At 39.7% G+C, this 20,011-nt stretch overlaps 2 protein-coding genes across 2 annotated transcripts; both read left to right on the top strand.

Annotated features, from left to right (window-relative positions):
• Nucleotides 1–5,520: 5,520 nt before the first annotated feature.
• Nucleotides 5,521–15,746, top strand: LOC306979628 (myosin heavy chain, fast skeletal muscle-like; the record flags this gene model as incomplete). The annotated part of the gene is made up of 38 exons (XM_079578651.1): nucleotides 5,521–5,721; nucleotides 5,821–5,964; nucleotides 6,035–6,191; nucleotides 6,739–6,766; nucleotides 6,882–6,993; nucleotides 7,060–7,152; nucleotides 7,310–7,373; nucleotides 7,446–7,544; nucleotides 7,633–7,736; nucleotides 7,811–7,949; nucleotides 8,363–8,703; nucleotides 8,786–8,956; nucleotides 9,032–9,335; nucleotides 9,723–9,793; nucleotides 9,884–9,971; nucleotides 10,052–10,169; nucleotides 10,357–10,480; nucleotides 10,552–10,688; nucleotides 10,790–11,045; nucleotides 11,127–11,369; nucleotides 11,446–11,622; nucleotides 11,694–11,839; nucleotides 11,921–12,011; nucleotides 12,079–12,468; nucleotides 12,533–12,659; nucleotides 12,776–12,894; nucleotides 12,963–13,159; nucleotides 13,239–13,422; nucleotides 13,500–13,665; nucleotides 13,734–13,858; nucleotides 13,935–14,243; nucleotides 14,319–14,522; nucleotides 14,602–14,727; nucleotides 14,796–14,966; nucleotides 15,062–15,166; nucleotides 15,254–15,349; nucleotides 15,432–15,563; nucleotides 15,635–15,746. 38 exons carry the CDS (start codon nucleotides 5,521–5,523, stop codon nucleotides 15,653–15,655), a joined length of 5,880 nt encoding a protein of 1,959 aa, XP_079434777.1. The 3' UTR covers nucleotides 15,656–15,746.
• Nucleotides 15,747–16,705: 959 nt separating this feature from the next.
• p4htmb (prolyl 4-hydroxylase, transmembrane b) lies at nucleotides 16,706–19,972 on the top strand. Its single transcript, XM_079578912.1, has 9 exons — nucleotides 16,706–17,310; nucleotides 17,404–17,485; nucleotides 17,624–17,814; nucleotides 17,896–17,992; nucleotides 18,078–18,240; nucleotides 18,324–18,509; nucleotides 18,947–19,037; nucleotides 19,142–19,265; nucleotides 19,337–19,972. The coding sequence occupies exons 1-9, from the start codon at nucleotides 16,981–16,983 to the stop codon at nucleotides 19,552–19,554; spliced, it is 1,482 nt and encodes a 493-aa protein (XP_079435038.1). The 5' UTR covers nucleotides 16,706–16,980; the 3' UTR covers nucleotides 19,555–19,972.
• The last annotated feature ends 39 nt before the right edge of the window (nucleotides 19,973–20,011 follow it).

The following is a 20,011-nucleotide window of genomic DNA, read 5'->3' on the forward strand; positions in this document are numbered from 1 at the left end:
ACTCACCTTCGTTGGCAGCCTGTCAGTTCAATACTTTGGAGGAGCATAGCAGGGGTTCTTTTATAGTGAAGATTCGGCCCACCACTCAGAAAGAGCTCTCCTCTTTAGGTCATGGCGCATTTGGACAAATGGTGTCAGGTGGCATGTGAGCCTCATCCATTCAACCGGGGCCATCATTTCCTCTAATATCACAAAATAATCATTAGATTAAATCCTATCCCACAAAACACTGTTAACTAAATCCACTATATAATTGAAAACACTTCACTAAAATGTCATTCAGTTCTGATGATTTTCATACAGCATAACGTCATAATGACAAAATATTAATCATGCTCAGGTTCAGACATAGCTAAGAGTTAAGCAGTGGTTATTTTAAAACTCCATTATGGGGCATTACAGTTGTGCCTTCTCTCAAAAAGAAAGGCGAAACCAGAGATGTTGTGAACGCTATTCTCTGTGGTGTGATTAAGTTGCGATAAAAGGCGACATTTAATATGACTGGCCTTTTACTATCATCATATTAGGGCCTACTGCAAATATAGCCTCACACGTTTAAATCCCCAATTGCTTTGCTTTTGCAAACACTTCTCTTTAATTAAGGTCAGAAGTATTTTGGGATCATATTACAAGGAAGCAGGAACCACATCACAGCTTATTTATATGGACAGAGTGGTTGCTTTTACTGATTTCTGATTCCTCTTTAATATTTTCAGCAAACTGTTGACTTGTAGACTTTGATTTATAAAATTCAGTAACACTTTGAATGATTTTTATTTTTTGTGTGTGTTAAGGATCTTACTCTTGTTCCGAAAAGCCAGATGCAGGCAAGAATCCATTTATATATGGTAAGTACATGGAGGAAGTGTGCGTGGATAGGGAAGTCTGGGCATTATTACAATTATTATTATTTATATTTATTTTCAATTAATTTAGTTTTATTATTATTTTATTATTATCTCATTTATATTTTGTTATTTTTTTTAATTTGTTTTCCTCTCTTCCTTAAACGCCAGCCTCTGACACCCACAATGGCAATTCCCATAATCAATATTACTGAAACTAAAACAAAGAGCGGCTTTGCAAACATCGGAGCATCCACTGTTAAAGAGCGTCTATGGAGCTTCAGATTCAAATGATGCCTTCTATTATATAACATGGCTTAAAACATAGCACACTAATGACTTCAGAATACTTCAGTGCACATGCATGCAGTGTTATAACATAGACACGTTTGAGCAGGTGTGATAGAATGTAGAGAGTAGCTTTGTGTGTGTTCTGCCTGAGTGCCAATCTAATTAGTCTTGTATGTGAGGGATTTCTGCAAAGTAACTGATACAAGCAGAATGAATAGTGTTGATATATTGTCAACAGGTAGAACAGGTTGTTAATATAAACAGTGAACAGGATAACAGTGACCTGTAAAAAGCAAATAACTACAGCATTCTTGGAATTCTTTCAAGTTACGATAAACGGGGGGGGAGCAGAATTTAATAGAAAATGTCTGATGGGACCCACAAGATTATCAGCCTCCAGGACCTTCCCTCTGAAAAAAATAATTCAGTGGTGTTCGATTTCAGTCTTGCATAGTGTACATTTAGTGATGAGTGGTAATCTCAGGAAACCAAACAAGACGCGAAGACAGTGATAACTCCTGCTGCATGTTGGCGGCTTCACAACTTGAGGGTCCCTCTGGTGTTTATAAGATGTCAGTGACCTCCTTAACGTTTATGCACACACATTCAAGAAGGTCTTTAGCACAGACGGCATGCGGCACTATTCTTAAACCAGCCACTTGCACTTGCACTTGCATTATTAGTATCTATCGATGTTAAAGTGTATATATTGGTAGTGGGACTCGATTAAAATGTTCAATTGAGTTAATTATGGCCTTTATTATTTATTTAATTCATTAATCACAATTAAGCGTAATTTATTTAGGGGCTGTTTTTACATGTAAAAACATGTGTTTTTATCTGTAAACCAAATGTTTACATATTAAAAAAATATATATATTTTTTTTTTCTCACTGTCTGTCTGACATGAAACCAGAATTCACTTTTATTTTGTTTAGGTCAATTAGAATTTTAAAAATTATTACATTTTTTAAATTCCAGAAGAATGAGAGATAGAATTTTCTACACTTTTTTTTTTTTCATTACTTTTTACAAAGCCAAATGTTTACATAAATTTCATTAATATTTGATAGCATTGCCTTTAAAATGTATATCTTGGCTGGTTTTGGATTTCCTTTCACAAGTTTCTCACAATAGTTGGCATGAGTTTCGGTCCATTCCTCCAAACAGAACTGGTGTAACTGAGACACTGTAGGCCACCTTGAGTGCACATGCCTTTTAGCTCTGCCCATACATTTTCAACTGGATTGAGATCAGGACTTTGTGATGGCCACTTAAAACTTCCTGGCTGATGTCTTGAGATGTTGCTTCAATGTTTCCACATAGTGTTTTCTCTTCATGACATCATCTATTTTGTGAAGTGCACCAGTTCTTCCTGCAGCAAATCAGCCCCACAGCATGATGCTGCCATCCCCTTTTTCACAGTTGGGATGATGTTCTCAGGCTTCAAGATTCCCCCTTTATTCTCCAAACGTAACGATGGTCATTATGGCCCAAAAATTCGTTGTTGTTTTTTTTTTTAGCATACCACAGGATATGTCTCCAAAAATTAAAGCCTTTGTCCTTTTTTTATTTTCAAACTCCAAACTGGCTTTTTGATGTTTCTTTTGGAGTAAGAACTTCTTCCTGGCAGAGTTCCCTCTCAGTCCATGTCGATACAGGACTTGTTTCACTGTGGATAATGACACACTCTTACCAGGTTCAGCATCTTCACCAGGTCTGTTGCATTTGTTCTTGGGTTGATATTCACATTTCAGACACAGCACGTTCGTCTCTGGGACACAGAACCCGCTGTCTTTGTGATCTGTATGATGACAGGACATTTCCATCATTGTTTGAACCGGCACCTTCAAGTTTCTTGAAATTGCACCCAATTTACCTATGTAAACTTCTGACATTGTAAAAAGTAACAAAAACATTTCCCAAAAAACTCTCTCATTCTTCTGGCATTTAGCAAATATAAATAATTTTTAAAATGAAAAAAATGCAAATGTGTCTTTTTAAAGTGTATGTAAACATATGGTTCCCCGCTGTATATTCTAGATGCTTCTTTGTATTTTCCTACATTTTAACTTATGTTAAGTGGAAATGTGATCATTTCAAAGACAAGAGCAGTTTGATTTATTTTTGGATGATTATCTTTTTGAATAAGTTTATGTGGCTTGCTCTGTGAATCCTAGTTAAGCTGGTCACTTTGTAATAATATTGGTATGATTCTCATGGTCGAAATATAAATGAACAACACAAGGGCAAGACAATAAGGTTGGGAACCACTGCTCTAATTCAACTAGTACTTTTCGCCACTCACTCCCCCTATTGGCCAGTCTTGTCATGCTCAAGGGTGAGTGACAGGAATTTCAACAATCACAGTGGTTTCAGAAGCAGCTGATGGACGTAAATACCTTATAACAGCAGTATAAATAGAACGCAAGAACTGTGATTGAAGATTGAAACTGCCCGGCCCTAACTTATATATGGGTAAATAAAAATTAAAAAATGAAGACAAACTGGTGCTTTTTACTGAGCTGATACAACAGGATTCATAGGGGTGTGTGTGAGACTAGAGTATTCACAGCCATGCGACAAGTAAAAGGGGACTGAGGAAAATAAAATTATATGAGCTTGCGGACAGGGTCTCAAGGCCATGTGGGTTTGTTGCAAGAAGAGAAGAGCAGCGTATGGCTAATCCTGTGCTTTAGGGAACTCCAAAGTCACCCCACACTTTCTCACCTCACCTCCTAATCCCGAGAGTTTTAGGGATGAATAAGGTCATGCCATCCCGGCCATCGCATACTAAGAACTAATTTTAAACATTTAACTGACAAACAAATTGAGTACAGCCATAAAAGCAGGCTTTATGTTACTATGAAAATGCTACAGACTATGTTAAAGCTTCACACAATTCACAAAATGCTCAATATAAAATGCCAAAATTGCATGCATCAAATCAACAAGCCGTCTTAAATACAGGTTAGTTGAAGTGTCCGATACAAATGACTCAAAACCAGTGCCATTGAGAAGCGCAATAGGTTATTGAAAATCTAAATGGAAAATAAATGCAGGTACTCACGTTGTACACCGTGGTCGTTACTACTTGTGTCCATGCTTTTAGTGGTCATTTACAAGTTAGGAATGCACACAACAATCACCTTGGTTTGTTATCCAGGGGCAGTTGTTGCAGCTTGACAAATGAAGAAAGTGACAGAGGGAGATCAAAGACCATAAAAACACAATAAGCCTCTTGGGCATCTGGCATTTGCCTTGTGGCTTGACAATCAACACAAGGCTGCTTCTATATTTGAGTTTTGTCCTAATATGACTGAGCAACTATCACATGACAACGGTTTATCGAAGACAGAAGCTCATTATATCTTAAGTGTAATCGCAGTAGAATTTGTTCATCTTACATCTGCCGATTTATGGTCTTTGCCACAGCACCAATTTTTAGGACCTGTCTCAAGTTAAGTGTGTTCTTTCATTGTTCTTTCTAGACAATCAGTGTCTTTTCACCATTGAAGAAAAGACACCAAATTCATGTTAAAGGCAACTGAACCGGCATCCGTCACTCACTGGGTCCAGATTTAGGGATTGTCTCAGTCCCTCTTGTGTATCCCTTAAGTGCAAGAATAAAAGCAGCTGTTGGCACTGTTGTGGGGAATAATCCCTTGGCAATCCTTTCTTTTCTTCAAAGCTCTTTGGCATGCATTTCATTTTTAACAATTTCTGACTTGTAAAGATTCTGAAACAGTATAGCAGTGACTTTTTAAAACTTCTCCAAAGCATTGTGAGGGACAATGTTGTGCCAGCAGCATTAAGTAGAAGCATTAGTCACACCTTTGGATTGTCTAACCATTGTGTTGTCTCCAAGTAACATACAACACCTGCACATTACAACTCAAGCCAAATGCCATAAGGGAAAACAATAAACCATGAGAAAAAACTGCAGGTACAGTAACAAGATGCAAGAAGTAAGATATTAAAAGATCCTTTTGAAAGTACCCATTTATTTGCAGGAAAATCACATGGTCTGGCAACAATGGCAACTCCTGAGTGGCAGCTCAGAGGTAAGGCACAACGCCAGACAACACCCAAATCGAGGTGCTGCACACGTGTGATGGGCTCTCTTACTTCTATAAAAGAGAGCGGCATAACCTTAAGCAAGGACAATAAACCAGCAAAGGTACGTTATGTTTCTCTTCAAGACAGCAATAAAAAAAGGATAGAATTAAAACAATACTCTTGTATCTGTTTTAGTCTGAACTGAAGGCTGCCAGAAAGAACATTGCTCGGTTGGTGTTCCCCAGGTAATTTATTTTCAGATGTAAAATAGTAAAAGCAACAATTGATCTAACAGAATTTTTTTCTTCAACAGCAAAGTGCCATCATGGGTGACGCGGAAATGGAGTGTTTTGGCCCGGCGGCCGTTTACCTCCGCAAGCCAGAACGAGAGAGGATTGAGGCTCAGAACACGCCATTTGATGCTAAAACAGCTTACTTTGTGACTGAGCCTAAAGAGATGTACCTAAAGGGGAAACTCATCAAGAGGGAGGGAGGAAAAGCCACAGTGGAGACACTGTGCAAAAAGGTAAGGCATTAAACTATACTCATGTTTAGCAATTCTCAGTCTATGAAAAACAAAACAAACAAGCACATAAACAGAATCACAGTACATGTTTTTTTACAGACCCTGACGGTGAAGGAAGATGAAGTCTTCCCTATGAACCCTCCCAAGTATGATAAGATTGAGGACATGGCCATGATGACCCACCTGAGTGAACCTTCTGTGCTGTACAACCTCAAAGAGCGTTATGCAGCGTGGATGATCTACGTGAGTTTAAAACCATCTGCTCATAAACAGCAGTGAGTTTTACTTATGCTTTCACTCTTTGTCCTGACAGACCTACTCTGGGCTGTTCTGTGTGACTGTGAACCCCTACAAGTGGCTCCCAGTGTATGACTCAGGGGTTGTGGCAGGATACAGGGGCAAGAAGAGAATAGAGGCTCCACCTCACATCTTCTCCATCTCTGACAACGCCTATCAGTTCATGCTCCAAGGTATTTTATAATATTTGTACGCAGTGTTGAGGAGTTTCTGAAAACACATATTCAGAATACTAATTTTGAGTAACTGTATTCTGGTAAATGTCCTCTCATTTGAGGGTATTTAGAATACAGTTACTTCCCTAGTATCAAAGGGATACATTGCACCTAATTAATAATTAAATTTCAGTTTCAGTAAATTCATAGCTCTATGTTATTTTGGGCTGTGGGCATTTGCAAAGTGCTTTCATGCATTCTGAATTAGTGAAAAATTAGTTCAAAACAGGCAGTGTAACAAGTGTAGTAATCATTTTAATCATACGCCACATTCATGCTTGAATATTATGCAAATCAACATGGAAGTATTCAAAGTATTCAGAATACAGAACTCTGATTGGACAAAACAACGGAATACCTTACTAAATACATTTTAAGGCAAGTATTCCGTATTCTGTAACTAAATGCAATTTCAAAGTATTCTCCCCAACACTGTTTGTACGGTATCTACAGATAATCTACAAAATAACATGAAATATAAACATCACACATGTCTCTCTTACAGACCGGGAAAACCAGTCCATCCTGATTACGTGAGTTTTTGCGCTTTTTGGTCGAAGAAATGTGAATACATCTTTTGAACAAATAGATCACATTATTGGATAATGATTAGTATGTATTAATAATATTCCTTCCCTGCTTAATTAGTGGAGAATCCGGAGCAGGAAAGACGGTCAACACCAAACGTGTCATCCAGTACTTTGCGACAATCGCAGTGGCTGGAGGAAAGAAGGCTGAGCAGGTTGCTAGCAAGATGCAGGTATGTAATTTTAAAAATATGACATCAGAACATTTGAAGTGGCTCTAAGTCAAACATTATTGACAGGGGTCGCTGGAAGATCAAATCATTGCAGCAAACCCACTTCTGGAGGCCTATGGTAATGCCAAGACCGTGAGGAATGACAACTCATCTCGTTTTGTAAGTCCTATGATTAACATGTTAATAAAACAGGTCATTGTGACAACACATGTTTTTTTTTCTTATTGATGATTACACCTCTTGAATATACCATGCACTTTTGTACGAGTGTCATTTGTGTAATACTGCCCATAATAATCAGATAATTGCACTATAGGGTAAATTTATCAGAATCCACTTTGGGACCACCGGAAAGTTGGCTTCAGCTGATATCGAAACATGTAAGACATTTTGCATGACTAAGATGTTGAATAACAGCCTGGCGCGCCATCACTCACTGCTTTGTTTCACAGATCTGCTGGAGAAGTCTCGGGTGACCTTCCAGCTGTCTGCTGAGAGGAGCTACCACATCTTCTACCAGCTGGCCACAGGGCACAAGCCTGAGCTCATCGGTGGGATTTCAACGTCATAATGCATTTATAGAGAACAAATATGGTGTAAATGAACTGCTATACATCTGCTTATATCTGCTACCCACAGAGGCACTTCTGATCACCACCAACCCTTATGACTATCCAATGATCAGTCATGGAGAAATCACTGTCAAGAGTATCAATGACGTTGAAGAATTCATGGCTACTGATGTATGTGTTTTTATGTATATCTTTGATGTAGTCATAAAGTAACTCTGTGACATTTATTTTTATATCTACAACAGGCCGCCATTGATATCCTTGGCTTCAATGCTGAAGAGAAAGCAAGTATGTACAAGCTGACTGGTGCAGTGATGCATCATGGGAACATGAAGTTTAAGCAGAAACAGCGAGAGGAACAAGCAGAGCCTGACGGCTCTGAGGGTAACACTGTTTGACAAAACAAAATACAGAGCTTGATTGTGTAAATCTGGGGTGTCCAAACTACGGCCCGCGGGCCTACGACGGCCCAACTGTGGCTTACTTTTAATTCTAAAAATATAATTGCATTTTTTTTTTTTTGCTTTAATTGAATACATTTAAAGTCAAATAATTCCATTAATAGAAAGCTGTGATGAAGGCAGTTTTTTGTTTACTTTTAGCATATTCAATTAAAAAGCATAGTTAACATTTTTTTGAATTTGCTAACTTTAATACAATAGAGGTGAAGTTATATATCTGACCTCTACTGAGCGGCCCAGTTGTTTGTATATTTTTCTGTATGTGGCCCTCAGTGAAAAAGGTTTGGACACCCCTGGTGTAAATAGTAAGAAACTGATGTGCTTCCTTTCTTTTAGTGGCTGATAAAATTGCTTACCTCATGGGTCTTAACTCAGCTGATTTACTAAAAGCTCTTTGCTACCCCAGAGTAAAAGTTGGAAATGAGTTTGTGACCAAAGGTCAGACTGTTCCACAGGTATGGTATGAAACAACATCATACAAAAATCCAATGTCAAATGGGACTCTATATATTATTTCTGTCATTAAGGTCAACAACTCAGTATCGGCTCTGTGCAAATCCATCTATGAGAAAATGTTCTTGTGGATGGTGGTCCGCATCAATGAAATGCTGGATACTAAACAGCCCAGGAGCTTTTTCATTGGAGTCCTGGATATTGCTGGCTTTGAAATCTTTGACGTATGTGGAGTTTTTAATATATGACTTGCTTATGATCTGCATTAAGTTTATATTTAAAAATATGCAATATACTGGCTTCTAGTTAAACAGTCTGGAGCAGCTGTGCATCAACTTCACAAATGAAAAACTGCAACAGTTTTTCAACCACCACATGTTTGTTCTGGAGCAAGAAGAGTACAAGAAAGAAGGCATTGAATGGGAGTTCATTGACTTTGGGATGGACTTGGCTGCCTGCATTGAGCTAATTGAAAAGGTACAAAGAAGTGTTTTGATAAATCAACATGTAAGCATTTTTTTTCTGAATGACATTATTGTTGTGTGTCAACAGCCGATGGGCATCTTCTCCATCCTTGAAGAGGAGTGTATGTTTCCAAAGGCAACAGACACAACCTTCAAAAACAAACTGTATGACCAGCATCTTGGGAAAAGTGCCCCTTTCCAAAAACCAAAAGCTACTAAAGGCAAAGCCGAGGCCCACTTCTCTCTGGTGCACTATGCTGGCACTGTGGATTACAATGTTAATGGCTGGCTGGATAAGAACAAAGACCCCCTGAACGACTCTGTGGTTCAGCTCTATCAGAAGTCTTCAGCCAAACTGCTGGCCCTCCTTTATGCAACCCATGCTGCTGAAGGTAAACGTCGTAATTAATAATAATAATTAAAAAAGCCCAATCTCAGAACCAAGGCACTCCTCACTCATCAAAATTCTCTATTATATCATGTAAGTCTTTATTTAAAATAAGGCTAGTCCATCTGATTAAAAAAAGACATAGACGCCAACATGACACAGCCTTTCTCAGAGAGGGTAGAAGGCTGAAGATAAACGGAAAGGCACGGGAAAAATGCAATATCATGCTGGCTGCTATACCATGCTGGGTGCTATGGTGCTATGGTGACTAGCCCATTTTGAATAAAGGTTTTTAAAGTACCTTGAATGTAGTTTAGTATTGCTGAGCAATGATTAAATAGAAGATGAGTAAATGAAATGATCTAAAAGTTTACAAATCTGTATTTAACAGGTGAGGGAGGAGGAAAAAAAGGTGGTAAGAAAAAGGGTGGTTCGTTTCAGACAGTTTCTGCTCTGTTCAGGGTAAGTTATTGTATAATCATTGTTGTATAGTTTGACTCTATTAACTGTAATTCTGGGATTATTTTAAAGTAATAAATCGTCTGCTTCCAGGAAAATCTGGGCAAGCTGATGACCAATTTAAGAAGCACTCATCCCCATTTTGTGCGCTGTTTGATTCCAAATGAATCCAAGACTCCAGGTTTCTGCTGCAATGATGAATCAATAATAGGCTGTGCGATTAGTTGGGTTAATAATAACTTTAGTATTTATTTTTTTGAGGCCTGATGGAGAACTTCCTGGTTATCCATCAGTTGAGATGTAATGGTGTGTTGGAGGGAATCCGCATCTGCAGAAAGGGCTTCCCAAGCAGGATCCAATATGGAGACTTCAAGCAGAGGTAATTTTCACTGCCATTATAAAGAGAAGTTACTCAAATTAACAATTAATATTTAAAATTCTGATTCTCACTTTTTAAGACTTGCTCATTTTATGACTGCCTGCTTCTTTATGAGTGACTTATGTAAGCAGCTGGAGAACACACTTTTCTTCAGGATCAATAAAGTATTGTATCTTATTCTTATTAGATACAAAGTATTGAATGCCAGTGTCATCCCAGAGGGACAATTTATTGACAACAAAAAGGCCTCAGAGAAACTCCTGGGCTCTATTGACGTTGACCACACTCAGTACAAGTTTGGACACACCAAGGTTAAAAAAAAATCATAGATGTGGCATGCAGCATTTTGCAAAATGTAACGTAACAGAAAGATGTTTTTCAGGTGTTCTTCAAAGCGGGGTTGTTAGGATTACTAGAAGAGATGCGAGATGAAAAACTTGCTATTTTGGTGACAATGACTCAGGCCTTATGTAGAGGATTTCTCTCGAGGAGAGAGTTTGTCAAAATGATGGAGCGAAGGTATTTTGTATTACTAAGTTATATCAACTAAACTGTGTTTTTGAAATAGCTGGCCGTTAACTCAAGTGAACTTAAATATATATATGTATCCCTATTCTCAGGGAAGCTATTTATTCCATCCAGTACAACATCCGCTCGTTCATGAATGTCAAAACTTGGCCATGGATGAAGCTGTACTTCAAGATCAAGCCTCTTCTGAAGAGTGCAGAAACTGAAAAAGAAATGGCCCAAATGAAAGAAGACTTTGAAAAAACCAAAGCGGACCTGGCAAAAGCTTTGGCCAAGAAGAAAGAGCTGGAAGAGAAAATGGTCACTTTGCTCCAAGAGAAAAATGACTTGCAGATCCAAATTCAATCTGTATGTATAGAATATTTAAAATTAATAGACCTTGAATTGCTGAAAATTTGCTTTACCCACTGGACATCCTTCCAAAAATAGGAAGGTGAAACCCTTGCAGATGCAGAGGAAAGATGTGAGGGGCTGATCAAATCCAAAATCCAGCTTGAGGCCAAAGTCAAAGAGACGGCTGAGAGACTGGAGGATGAGGAGGAAATCAACGCTGAGTTGACTGCAAAGAAGAGGAAGCTGGAGGACGAGTGCTCCGAGTTGAAGAAAGACATTGACGACTTGGAGCTCACTTTGGCCAAAGTGGAGAAAGAGAAGCACGCCACTGAGAACAAGGTTCAACAACATGAGAATATTGTTCAATCAATGGTGTATACAGCAATGCCTCAATCCATTTCAATGCATTTGACAGGTTAAAAATCTTGTGGAGGAAATGACTTCTCAAGATGAAGCCATTGCGAAACTAACCAAGGAGAAGAAGGCCCTCCAAGAGGCCCATCAGCAGACCCTTGATGACCTTCAGGCAGAGGAAGACAAAGTCAACACTCTGACCAAGGCCAAGACCAAGCTGGAGCAGCAAGTTGATGATGTATGTCAGGACAATCAATTATACACCTATTAAAATAAAATGATGAAAAAATATTCTACTTTCTTCAACAGCTCGAAGGGTCCCTGGAGCAGGAAAAGAAGATTCGCATGGATCTGGAAAGAAGCAAAAGAAAACTTGAAGGAGATCTTAAACTGGCCCATGAAACCATTATGGACCTGGAGAATGACAAGCAGCAGTCCGAAGAGAAAATTAAGAAGTGAGTATTCATGCATACATGAAACTATAAAGCATATTTATAGCTAGATTTAACAAAATGAGTTTTCATTTCCATTTTAAGGCGGGACTTTGAGATGAGCCAACTTCTTGGTAAAATAGAAGATGAACAAGCAATTGAAATTCAGCTTCAAAAGAAAATCAAAGAGTTGCAGGTGAGTCTATTGTGATTTTGAGCCCATCCATAAGTACTCCATTATGCTGATGTTTTTGTCTTATTAGGCTCGTATTGAAGAGCTGGAGGAGGAAATCGAGGCTGAACGTGCTGCTCGGGCCAAAGTGGAGAAGCAGCGCTCGGATCTCTCCAGGGAACTTGAGGAGATCAGTGAGAGGCTTGAGGAAGCTGGTGGAGCCACCTCTGTTCAAATTGAAATGAACAAGAAACGAGAGGCTGAGTTTCAAAAGCTGCGCAGAGATCTTGAAGAATCCACTCTGCAGCATGAGGCCACTTCTGCCGCTCTGCGCAAAAAGCAGGCTGACACTGTGGCTGAACTGGGAGAGCAGATCGACAACCTCCAGAGGGTCAAGCAGAAACTGGAGAAGGAGAAAAGTGAATATAAGATGGAGATTGATGACCTTTCAAGTAACATGGAGGCTGTTGCAAAAGCAAAAGTAATCATTTCAGCATAATAGTGGAAACATTATTAAATTGGTAACGTTATATTATTAATTTCAGGCTAATCTGGAGAAGATGTGTCGCAGTCTTGAGGATCAGCTCAGTGAGGTGAAATCAAAAAATGATGAAAATATACGACAACTCAATGACATTGGAGTCCATAGAGCAAGACTGCAGACAGAACATGGTTTGTTATCATTTTTGTTATTACACATTTGATCTTTATCATATTTACGTTCTACCTTATCATGCTTATGCCAGACTATTTGCCATTGTTTAAATAAAACTACAATTTTTCAACAGGTGAAATTAGTCGCCATTTGGAAGAGAAAGATGCTCTAATTTCACAGCTGACAAGAAGCAAACAGGCTTACACTCAGCAGATAGATGAGCTGAAGAGGCATATTGAAGAAGAAATTAAGGTATAGTTACACTGCTTTAGCAGTAAGCATTTAATAAGATTTATGTTACACTTTTAATTTCACCACAGGCCAGAAATGCCTTGGCTCACGGCCTGCAATCGTCCCGTCATGACTGTGACCTGCTTAGAGAGCAGTATGAGGAAGAGCAGGAGGCCAAGGCTGAGCTGCAACGTGCACTGTCCAAGGCCAACAGTGAGGTGGCTCAGTGGAGAACCAAATATGAGACTGATGCCATTCAGCGCACTGAGGAGCTGGAGGAGGCCAAGTGAGTCAGTGAGGTCTCTCACAAACAGGTGTTTATCATTCTTCGTCTTTATAATGTTTAAATGAGTCTTTCTTCAAAGGAAAAAGTTGGCTCAGCGTCTTCAGGATGCAGAGGAATCCATTGAGGCTATGAATGCAAAATGTGCCTCTTTGGAAAAGACCAAGCAGAGACTTCATGGTGAAGTGGAAGACCTGATGATTGATGTGGAGAGAGCTAATGCTCTGGCTGCTAACCTCGACAAGAAACAAAGAAACTTTGACAAGGTTTGATTTCTACTAATATATTAAACAGGCCACTTCACTACAGCCGTCAAATGACAGAGATTTATGAATGTGTTTAGGTTCTTGCAGAATGGAAGCAGAAGTATGAAGAGAGCCAAGCCGAACTGGAGGGCTCTCAGAAAGAAGCTCGGTCTCTCAGCACTGAGATGTTCAAGTTAAAGAACTCTTATGAGGAGTCTCTGGACCATCTGGAGACTCTGAAGAGGGAGAACAAGAACCTGCAGCGTATGCACATTTTGACTATTATATTTTCTAATGAATCCAGTATAATAATTTAATCACTTTCATTACAGAGGAAATTTCGGATCTCACTGAACAAATAGGTGAAAATGGAAAAACCATACATGAATTGGAAAAGGGGAAAAAGGTTGTTGAAACAGAAAAATCTGAACTACAGACTTCACTTGAAGAAGCCGAGGTATAATCTATATTCAAAATATCTAGAGCAACTTTCTATAGGGTTTTATACACAACAGAACTGTCATTATTTTCAGGCCACTTTGGAGCATGAGGAGTCCAAGATCCTCCGTGTTCAGCTTGAATTAACACAGCTCAAAGGTGAAATCGACAGGAAACTTGCAGAAAAGGACGAAGAAATCGAGCAGATAAAGAGGAACAGCCAGAGAATCATCGAGACCATGCAGAGCACTTTGGATGCTGAAATCAGGAGCAGAAATGATGCCCTGAGAATCAAGAAGAAGATGGAGGGAGACCTCAATGAAATGGAGATTCAGCTGAGCCATGCCAATCGCCAGGCCGCTGAAGCCCAGAAACAACTGAGGAATGTGCAGGGCCAGCTCAAGGTACTTGTACTAGTTCAATTCCAGTATAAACATATTGTTAATAACTGGATTATTAACAATCACTGTCTGCCACAGGATGCACAAGTGCACCTTGATGAGGCTCTCAGGGGTCAAGATGAAATGAAGGAGCAGGTGGCCATGGTGGAGCGCAGAAACAACTTGATGCTAGCAGAGATTGAGGAGCTGAGAGCTGCTCTGGAGCAGACCGAGAGAAGCCGCAAAGTGGCTGAACAAGAGTTGTTGGACGCCAGCGAGCGTGTGGGGCTTCTTCACTCACAGGTAAAAACACACAAAAAAGCTTCACTTTTTTTAATGTATTCATGTAAACAAAGATTGAAGTCTAAATATATCACTTCAGAACACCAGTCTGATCAACACAAAGAAGAAGCTGGAGGCGGATCTGATCCAGATCCAAGGAGAAGTAGAAGATTCTGTCCAGGAAGCAAGAAATGCTGAGGATAAAGCCAAGAAGGCCATCACTGATGTGTGTATAAGTGACTTTATAAACACTCACATGTCAGTGAAACATTACTCATGGATTTTGTATTGCAGGCTGCCATGATGGCAGAGGAGCTAAAGAAGGAACAGGACACCAGTTCTCACCTGGAGAGGATGAAGAAGAACCTGGAGGTGACTGTGAAAGACCTGCAGCACCGTCTGGATGAGGCTGAGAACCTGGCCATGAAGGGCGGCAAGAAGCAGCTCCAGAAACTGGAGGCTAGGGTAAAATATTCTTTGTTTTAGAAGTTCCAAGGACACTTTATAATTTAAAAAAAAAGCCCAAACAAACACACAAATCTTCTTGTTTTTATTCAAAGGTTAGAGAATTAGAGGGTGAAGTCGATGCTGAGCAAAGACGCTGTGCTGAATCCGTAAAAGGAGCGAGAAAATACGAAAGAAAACTAAAGGAACTTACCTACCAGGTAAATTGTTGATGTGGATATTTATTTATAGTTCATTTTTATTGAAGTTTAATTTGTGTGTGCACTCTTCAAATTCCACTATTTCAGACTGAAGAAGACAAGAAAAACATTAGCAGACTTCAAGATTTGGTAGACAAGCTTCAGCTGAAAGTAAAAGCATACAAAAGACAGTCGGAAGAAGCAGTGAGTGAACCTACTTGAACAATACTTGCAAGTATTTTTTTTATAACTGGACCTTGTTTGGCTAAACTATGTAATGACTTAGGAGGAGCAAGCCAACACTCACCTGGCCAGACATAGGAAGGTGCAGCATGAACTGGAGGAGGCTCAGGAGCGTGCCGACATTGCTGAATCCCAGGTCAACAAGCTGAGGGCAAAGAGCCGTGAAGTTGTCAAGGTAAACAAATATAACCAACAATATAGTTACATAACCTATTCTTTAACACTTATCTTAATTTTAATCTTTAGTCAAAAGAAGCAGCAGAATGAAGAAGCCACAACACGCAGTATGGTGTTCATATAGGCCCAATACTGTTTGTTTATCTTGTTAGTGTTACCTAGTAATAAAACATAGTTGAAGCATCAAGCTCTGTGTCTTTACTTCACTAACAACCGGTTTCATTTGTATTTGTATTTTCATAGAAGACATTATTCCTTTATTAAAGGATAAAATGACAGCAAACTTTACATGTTTTTTTTCTCCTAGTTTAGCCAGTAACTTACAGCAAAGGTTTCAAATTGATCTAAATTTACAAAGTTTCTTTATTCACCTGTGTCTCGCCTTAAACACGAGAGTATTTCGGTAAGCACAAATATAGTAAATGGTCTCAACTTATATAGCGCTTTTAGCCCAAGTGCTTAACATCAAGAAACCATTCACCCATTCACACTCTCATTCACCCATTCACACTCTCATTCACCCATTCACACTCTCATTCACCCATTCACCCATTCACACTCTCATTCACACACCAATGTACGCAGACACTTGGGTTTGGAGTAACGATTAACGTCAACCCTAACAGGGCTAACTTTACTTAGATACAGTAGCCAACTAGGGGTCGATGAACGTTTTAGAGACACGTGGATTAATGTAACCTTGTAACAAACAAAAGGCCAGTATGTGAAACCCGCCTACCTGTAAATGTCGAATTTCAACTGACCGAACATTTTCCACGAACAAAAATAAACCTTTGTTTGTATTATTATAATTATTGTAATAAGCCTACAAGATTATTTTCTGGCTTCACCATAAATATCTCTAATGCGACACATTTCTTCTGCTTTGATGAGTGGCATTTCTTCTTTAGTCACCAGAGGGCAGCACTGTATTGTTAACTGGGTGCGGGCTGCCTGCAGTAATCCTGGTCTTGCCTTTCAAATTAACAGAAGCAAACCCATTATTACCGGGTCGTAAAACGGCAATTTGTTTGAACAGGTGCATCGTTGCTTCGATGTAAAGCACAATTGTTAAAGTAAAAGTCATGTGTGCCATGGTGCGCAGTGCGCTCTGCTGTGTGTCTGCGGCTGCTGCTGCTGCTGCTGCAGTGTCTACGGCGCTGGTAGAGAGATAGCAGTGGTTGCTGCCTTGGCATGCAGTGTTTGCAGTATAAAACGTGTGTGCAAGGTGCTGCACAGCTACAGCTTCTTCCTCTGATGGAATAAGCGAAGAATCATCCTAAAGGCTTAAATACATCTTTTGAGGATACCTCTGTCAATGCAGTGCTGGCTTTAATATCCTTTCATGTGGCTAGTGTCCGGATGGACTTTTAGAACTAGGAAGAAGCAGTCACATTGCATCTGGGTCTAATAAAATGACTGGCACCCAGGGAAGCCAAGATTCCGAAGAAGCGAAAGCGTCGGGGTGCGCGACCTTGCCACTCAACCCGCAGACCGAGCGTCTGTGCAACAAAACCAGCATTTGCTCTCGCTCCTATTTCCTGCTTGTAATGGTGTTTTTTCACGTATACTTAATTAATGTAATTGCTCTGTTGTTCTACGTGCACTACAGCAGCGGGCAAGACGATGACAGCCGTAGTCGTGACGCTCCAGGCGCTGACCATTCGCGCATTAACTCCAGAGGTGCATCGTCAAAAGTTGATTATCAACGTGATTTTTCACTTCCAAGAGTCGAGGGTATTAGGGTGAGCAATACTGCAAAAGGTTGACGTTTTTGTTGCCCCAAAATCAACTGACTGCTTTAAAGCTACATCACTTCATCCAGACATGTATTCCAGGTTGGACATGTCCAGAAGGTGTCTTTGACACCAGGAAAAAGCCACCACATGAGGACACTCAGTCTGAAGCCTCTTCTTTTTGGTACGGTTCTTAGTTAGGGAGAAATTAGCAGAAACAAATTTGTCTATAAAATACATGTGAAATATATGGACCTACTTATTATTTGGTTATATATTATTACTTGCATCATACATGCTTTCCCTTTTATCAAACCTGCAGAAATCCCAGAGTTTTTGTCTGAGGATGAATGCCATGTTGTAATGCAGCTTGCTCAGCTGAAAGGTCTCATGGAAAGCCAGCTGATGATTCAGGAAGATCACGAAGAATTGGTGAAGGAGTTGAATCTTAGTCCGGAAGAGATCTTCAACCTTCTGGACATCAATCAGGATGGACAGTTACAACACACTGAGGTGATTTCTGCATGCTGGGGTTATCAGAAGTTTGGATCAGATGTGTTGAGTGTTTTGTCTTTTGTAAATCTTGTGTCACAGATATTGACACACTCTCGAGTCAGGGATGGCATCTGGCTCACACCAGACACTTTGAAGGAAATCTATGCTGGTCTCAAAGCTGACAAGAATGGTGACGGTATGAGTTAAAAGTAAAGACTTTCATTGAACTGAAGTATTTTTTTCATGTTCTGTTTTCAATATTTTCATGGACTTTAAATCAGGTTTGCTGAGTTTAGAGGAATTCAAACTTCTGAGCAATGATGCCTTCCAGCGCTTCCTGCAGCAACAAGGAGTCAAGAGGAGTCAGTTGGTGAGGAACAGCCGACACACATGGCTTTACCAAGGCGAAGGAGCGCACAAGGTCCTTCAAGATATCAAAGAGAGGTCAGAAACACACAAGTCATCAATTGTAGGCTGTAACAGACATTTTATTTCTTAATACTTGAAGACTGTTTGTTTCCATTCAGGGTAATCCAACTAACTCGGCTCCCGCCTGCCATAGTGGACCTAAGCGAGCCATTACAAGTAGTTCGTTATGAAGAAGGAGGGCATTACCACGGCCATCACGACAGTGGTCCAGTCTATCCTGAGACTGCCTGTACACACACCCGATTAGCAGCTAACACCTCCACTCCTTTTGAGACATCATGCAGGTGATTCCCATAAATAATAGTGTCTAATGCAGGGGTAGGCAACGTTAGGCTCAGGGGTGAAATCCGGCCTTCTAACATAGAACCTCCAATAACCATTACACACGTCAGAGTGTAATTAACTGTTTTATAAAAATGCTGAAAATACTATAAATTCCTATGAAATGTCTTGGTCTTTTGGCATGAATTAGTCTTTGGCATTCAAGTAAACCTGCCCGCAAACACAGCAAACTTGCCAGCCCATGTTTTGTTGCTTTGTTTCAGTTAAAGGGACATGTTAATTGTTGTGTGTAGATTATGTGGTAACTGGGGCATTTGATTTGTTAGTGATTGCACAATGTTAGTGTCAGATGCACTTGAGGGCATTCATGTGCTCATTGTACTGTAAGTGTGTTTGCCTCATGTGTGTGTCAAACTTTAAATCTATGTTGCACACTTAGGTACATCACTGTTCTCTTCTACCTGAACTCTGTTGAAGGGGGCGGGGAGACCGCATTCCCTGTGGCAGACAACAGGACCTACGATGAAGTGGTGAGTAACTGTAGGAGATGTTGAATTAGTTTCCAACCTAAAACTGCATGTTTTTCATATCTGAAAATTCACATGTTTGCCACTGACTTGTTGTTTTCTTTCAGTGTTTAATACAGAATGATGTAGACCTTCTGGACACTAGGAAGAACTGTGATAAGAGCAACCTTAGAGTAACGCCAACCAAAGGGACTGCAGTTTTCTGGTACAATTATCTTTCAGATGGAAAAGGTGGGATTGGGCATGATAATAAATAAATACATTGTTTGCATATTATTGAAGTGTGCTATGTATGCCTGCAGGCTGGGTGGGGGAGCAGGATGAATATGCTCTCCATGGTGGCTGTGTGGTCACCCATGGAACTAAGTGGGTTGCCAATAAATGGATCAACATTGATCCAGATTACCAACGTCAAGCTCGATATCAGCAGTTGGTCTCACAGCAGCCACAGGACAGTGATGACAACAGTGCTACAAAGTCCTCTGACACACATAGTCCTGACATCCACCAAGACTTGTAGCAGCGTTTAAAGATCTGCAATTGTCATGTGCACAATGTCTTTGCAACTGTTCATGGGCAGAATAGAGACAATTCAGGGAAAGGTATCGCAGTGGGTTTATCCAAGTACTTTGTAACATTTGCTACATTATAAGGAAAGGAATCGCTTATTTTTTTGGAATGTTGCACTACACTTTTAAACTTGAGACACTGTAAACCTGCATGTTTGCACTTAGAAATGATTGCACCGTTTACCAAAAAGACTGTGACTATGCATGTTGCCTCATCTCTAATCCTCATCTTGGATCTGTGAAATTGTGGCAAAATATTTTTTGTAGATATTATTCATAAATATGAAAAAAAAAATCTTTTTAATGTATACTTTTTATACACTCATATGTTTAATTTTAGTAGAATTCAGACACCAATAAAAGATTAATGACCAACTTTTTATAGTTAGTGAATTTATTGAATTGTTT

This window comes from Gobius niger, assembly GCF_951799975.1.
Source record: "Gobius niger genome assembly, chromosome: 20".
Lineage (NCBI taxonomy): Eukaryota > Metazoa > Chordata > Actinopteri > Gobiiformes > Gobiidae > Gobius > Gobius niger.

What these genes read in the sequence shown, in the direction of transcription:
- p4htmb (XM_079578912.1), top strand. Translation starts at nt 16,981, where the DNA reads ATGACTGGCACCCAGGGAAGCCAAGATTCCGAAGAAGCGAAAGCGTCG. An exon ending in GACAGTTACAACACACTGAG is followed by an intron (nt 17,815 to 17,895) that starts GTGATTTCTGCA and finishes CTTGTGTCACAG; the next exon opens with ATATTGACACACTCTCGAGT. An exon ending in CCTTTTGAGACATCATGCAG is followed by an intron (nt 18,510 to 18,946) that starts GTGATTCCCATA and finishes TTGCACACTTAG; the next exon opens with GTACATCACTGTTCTCTTCT.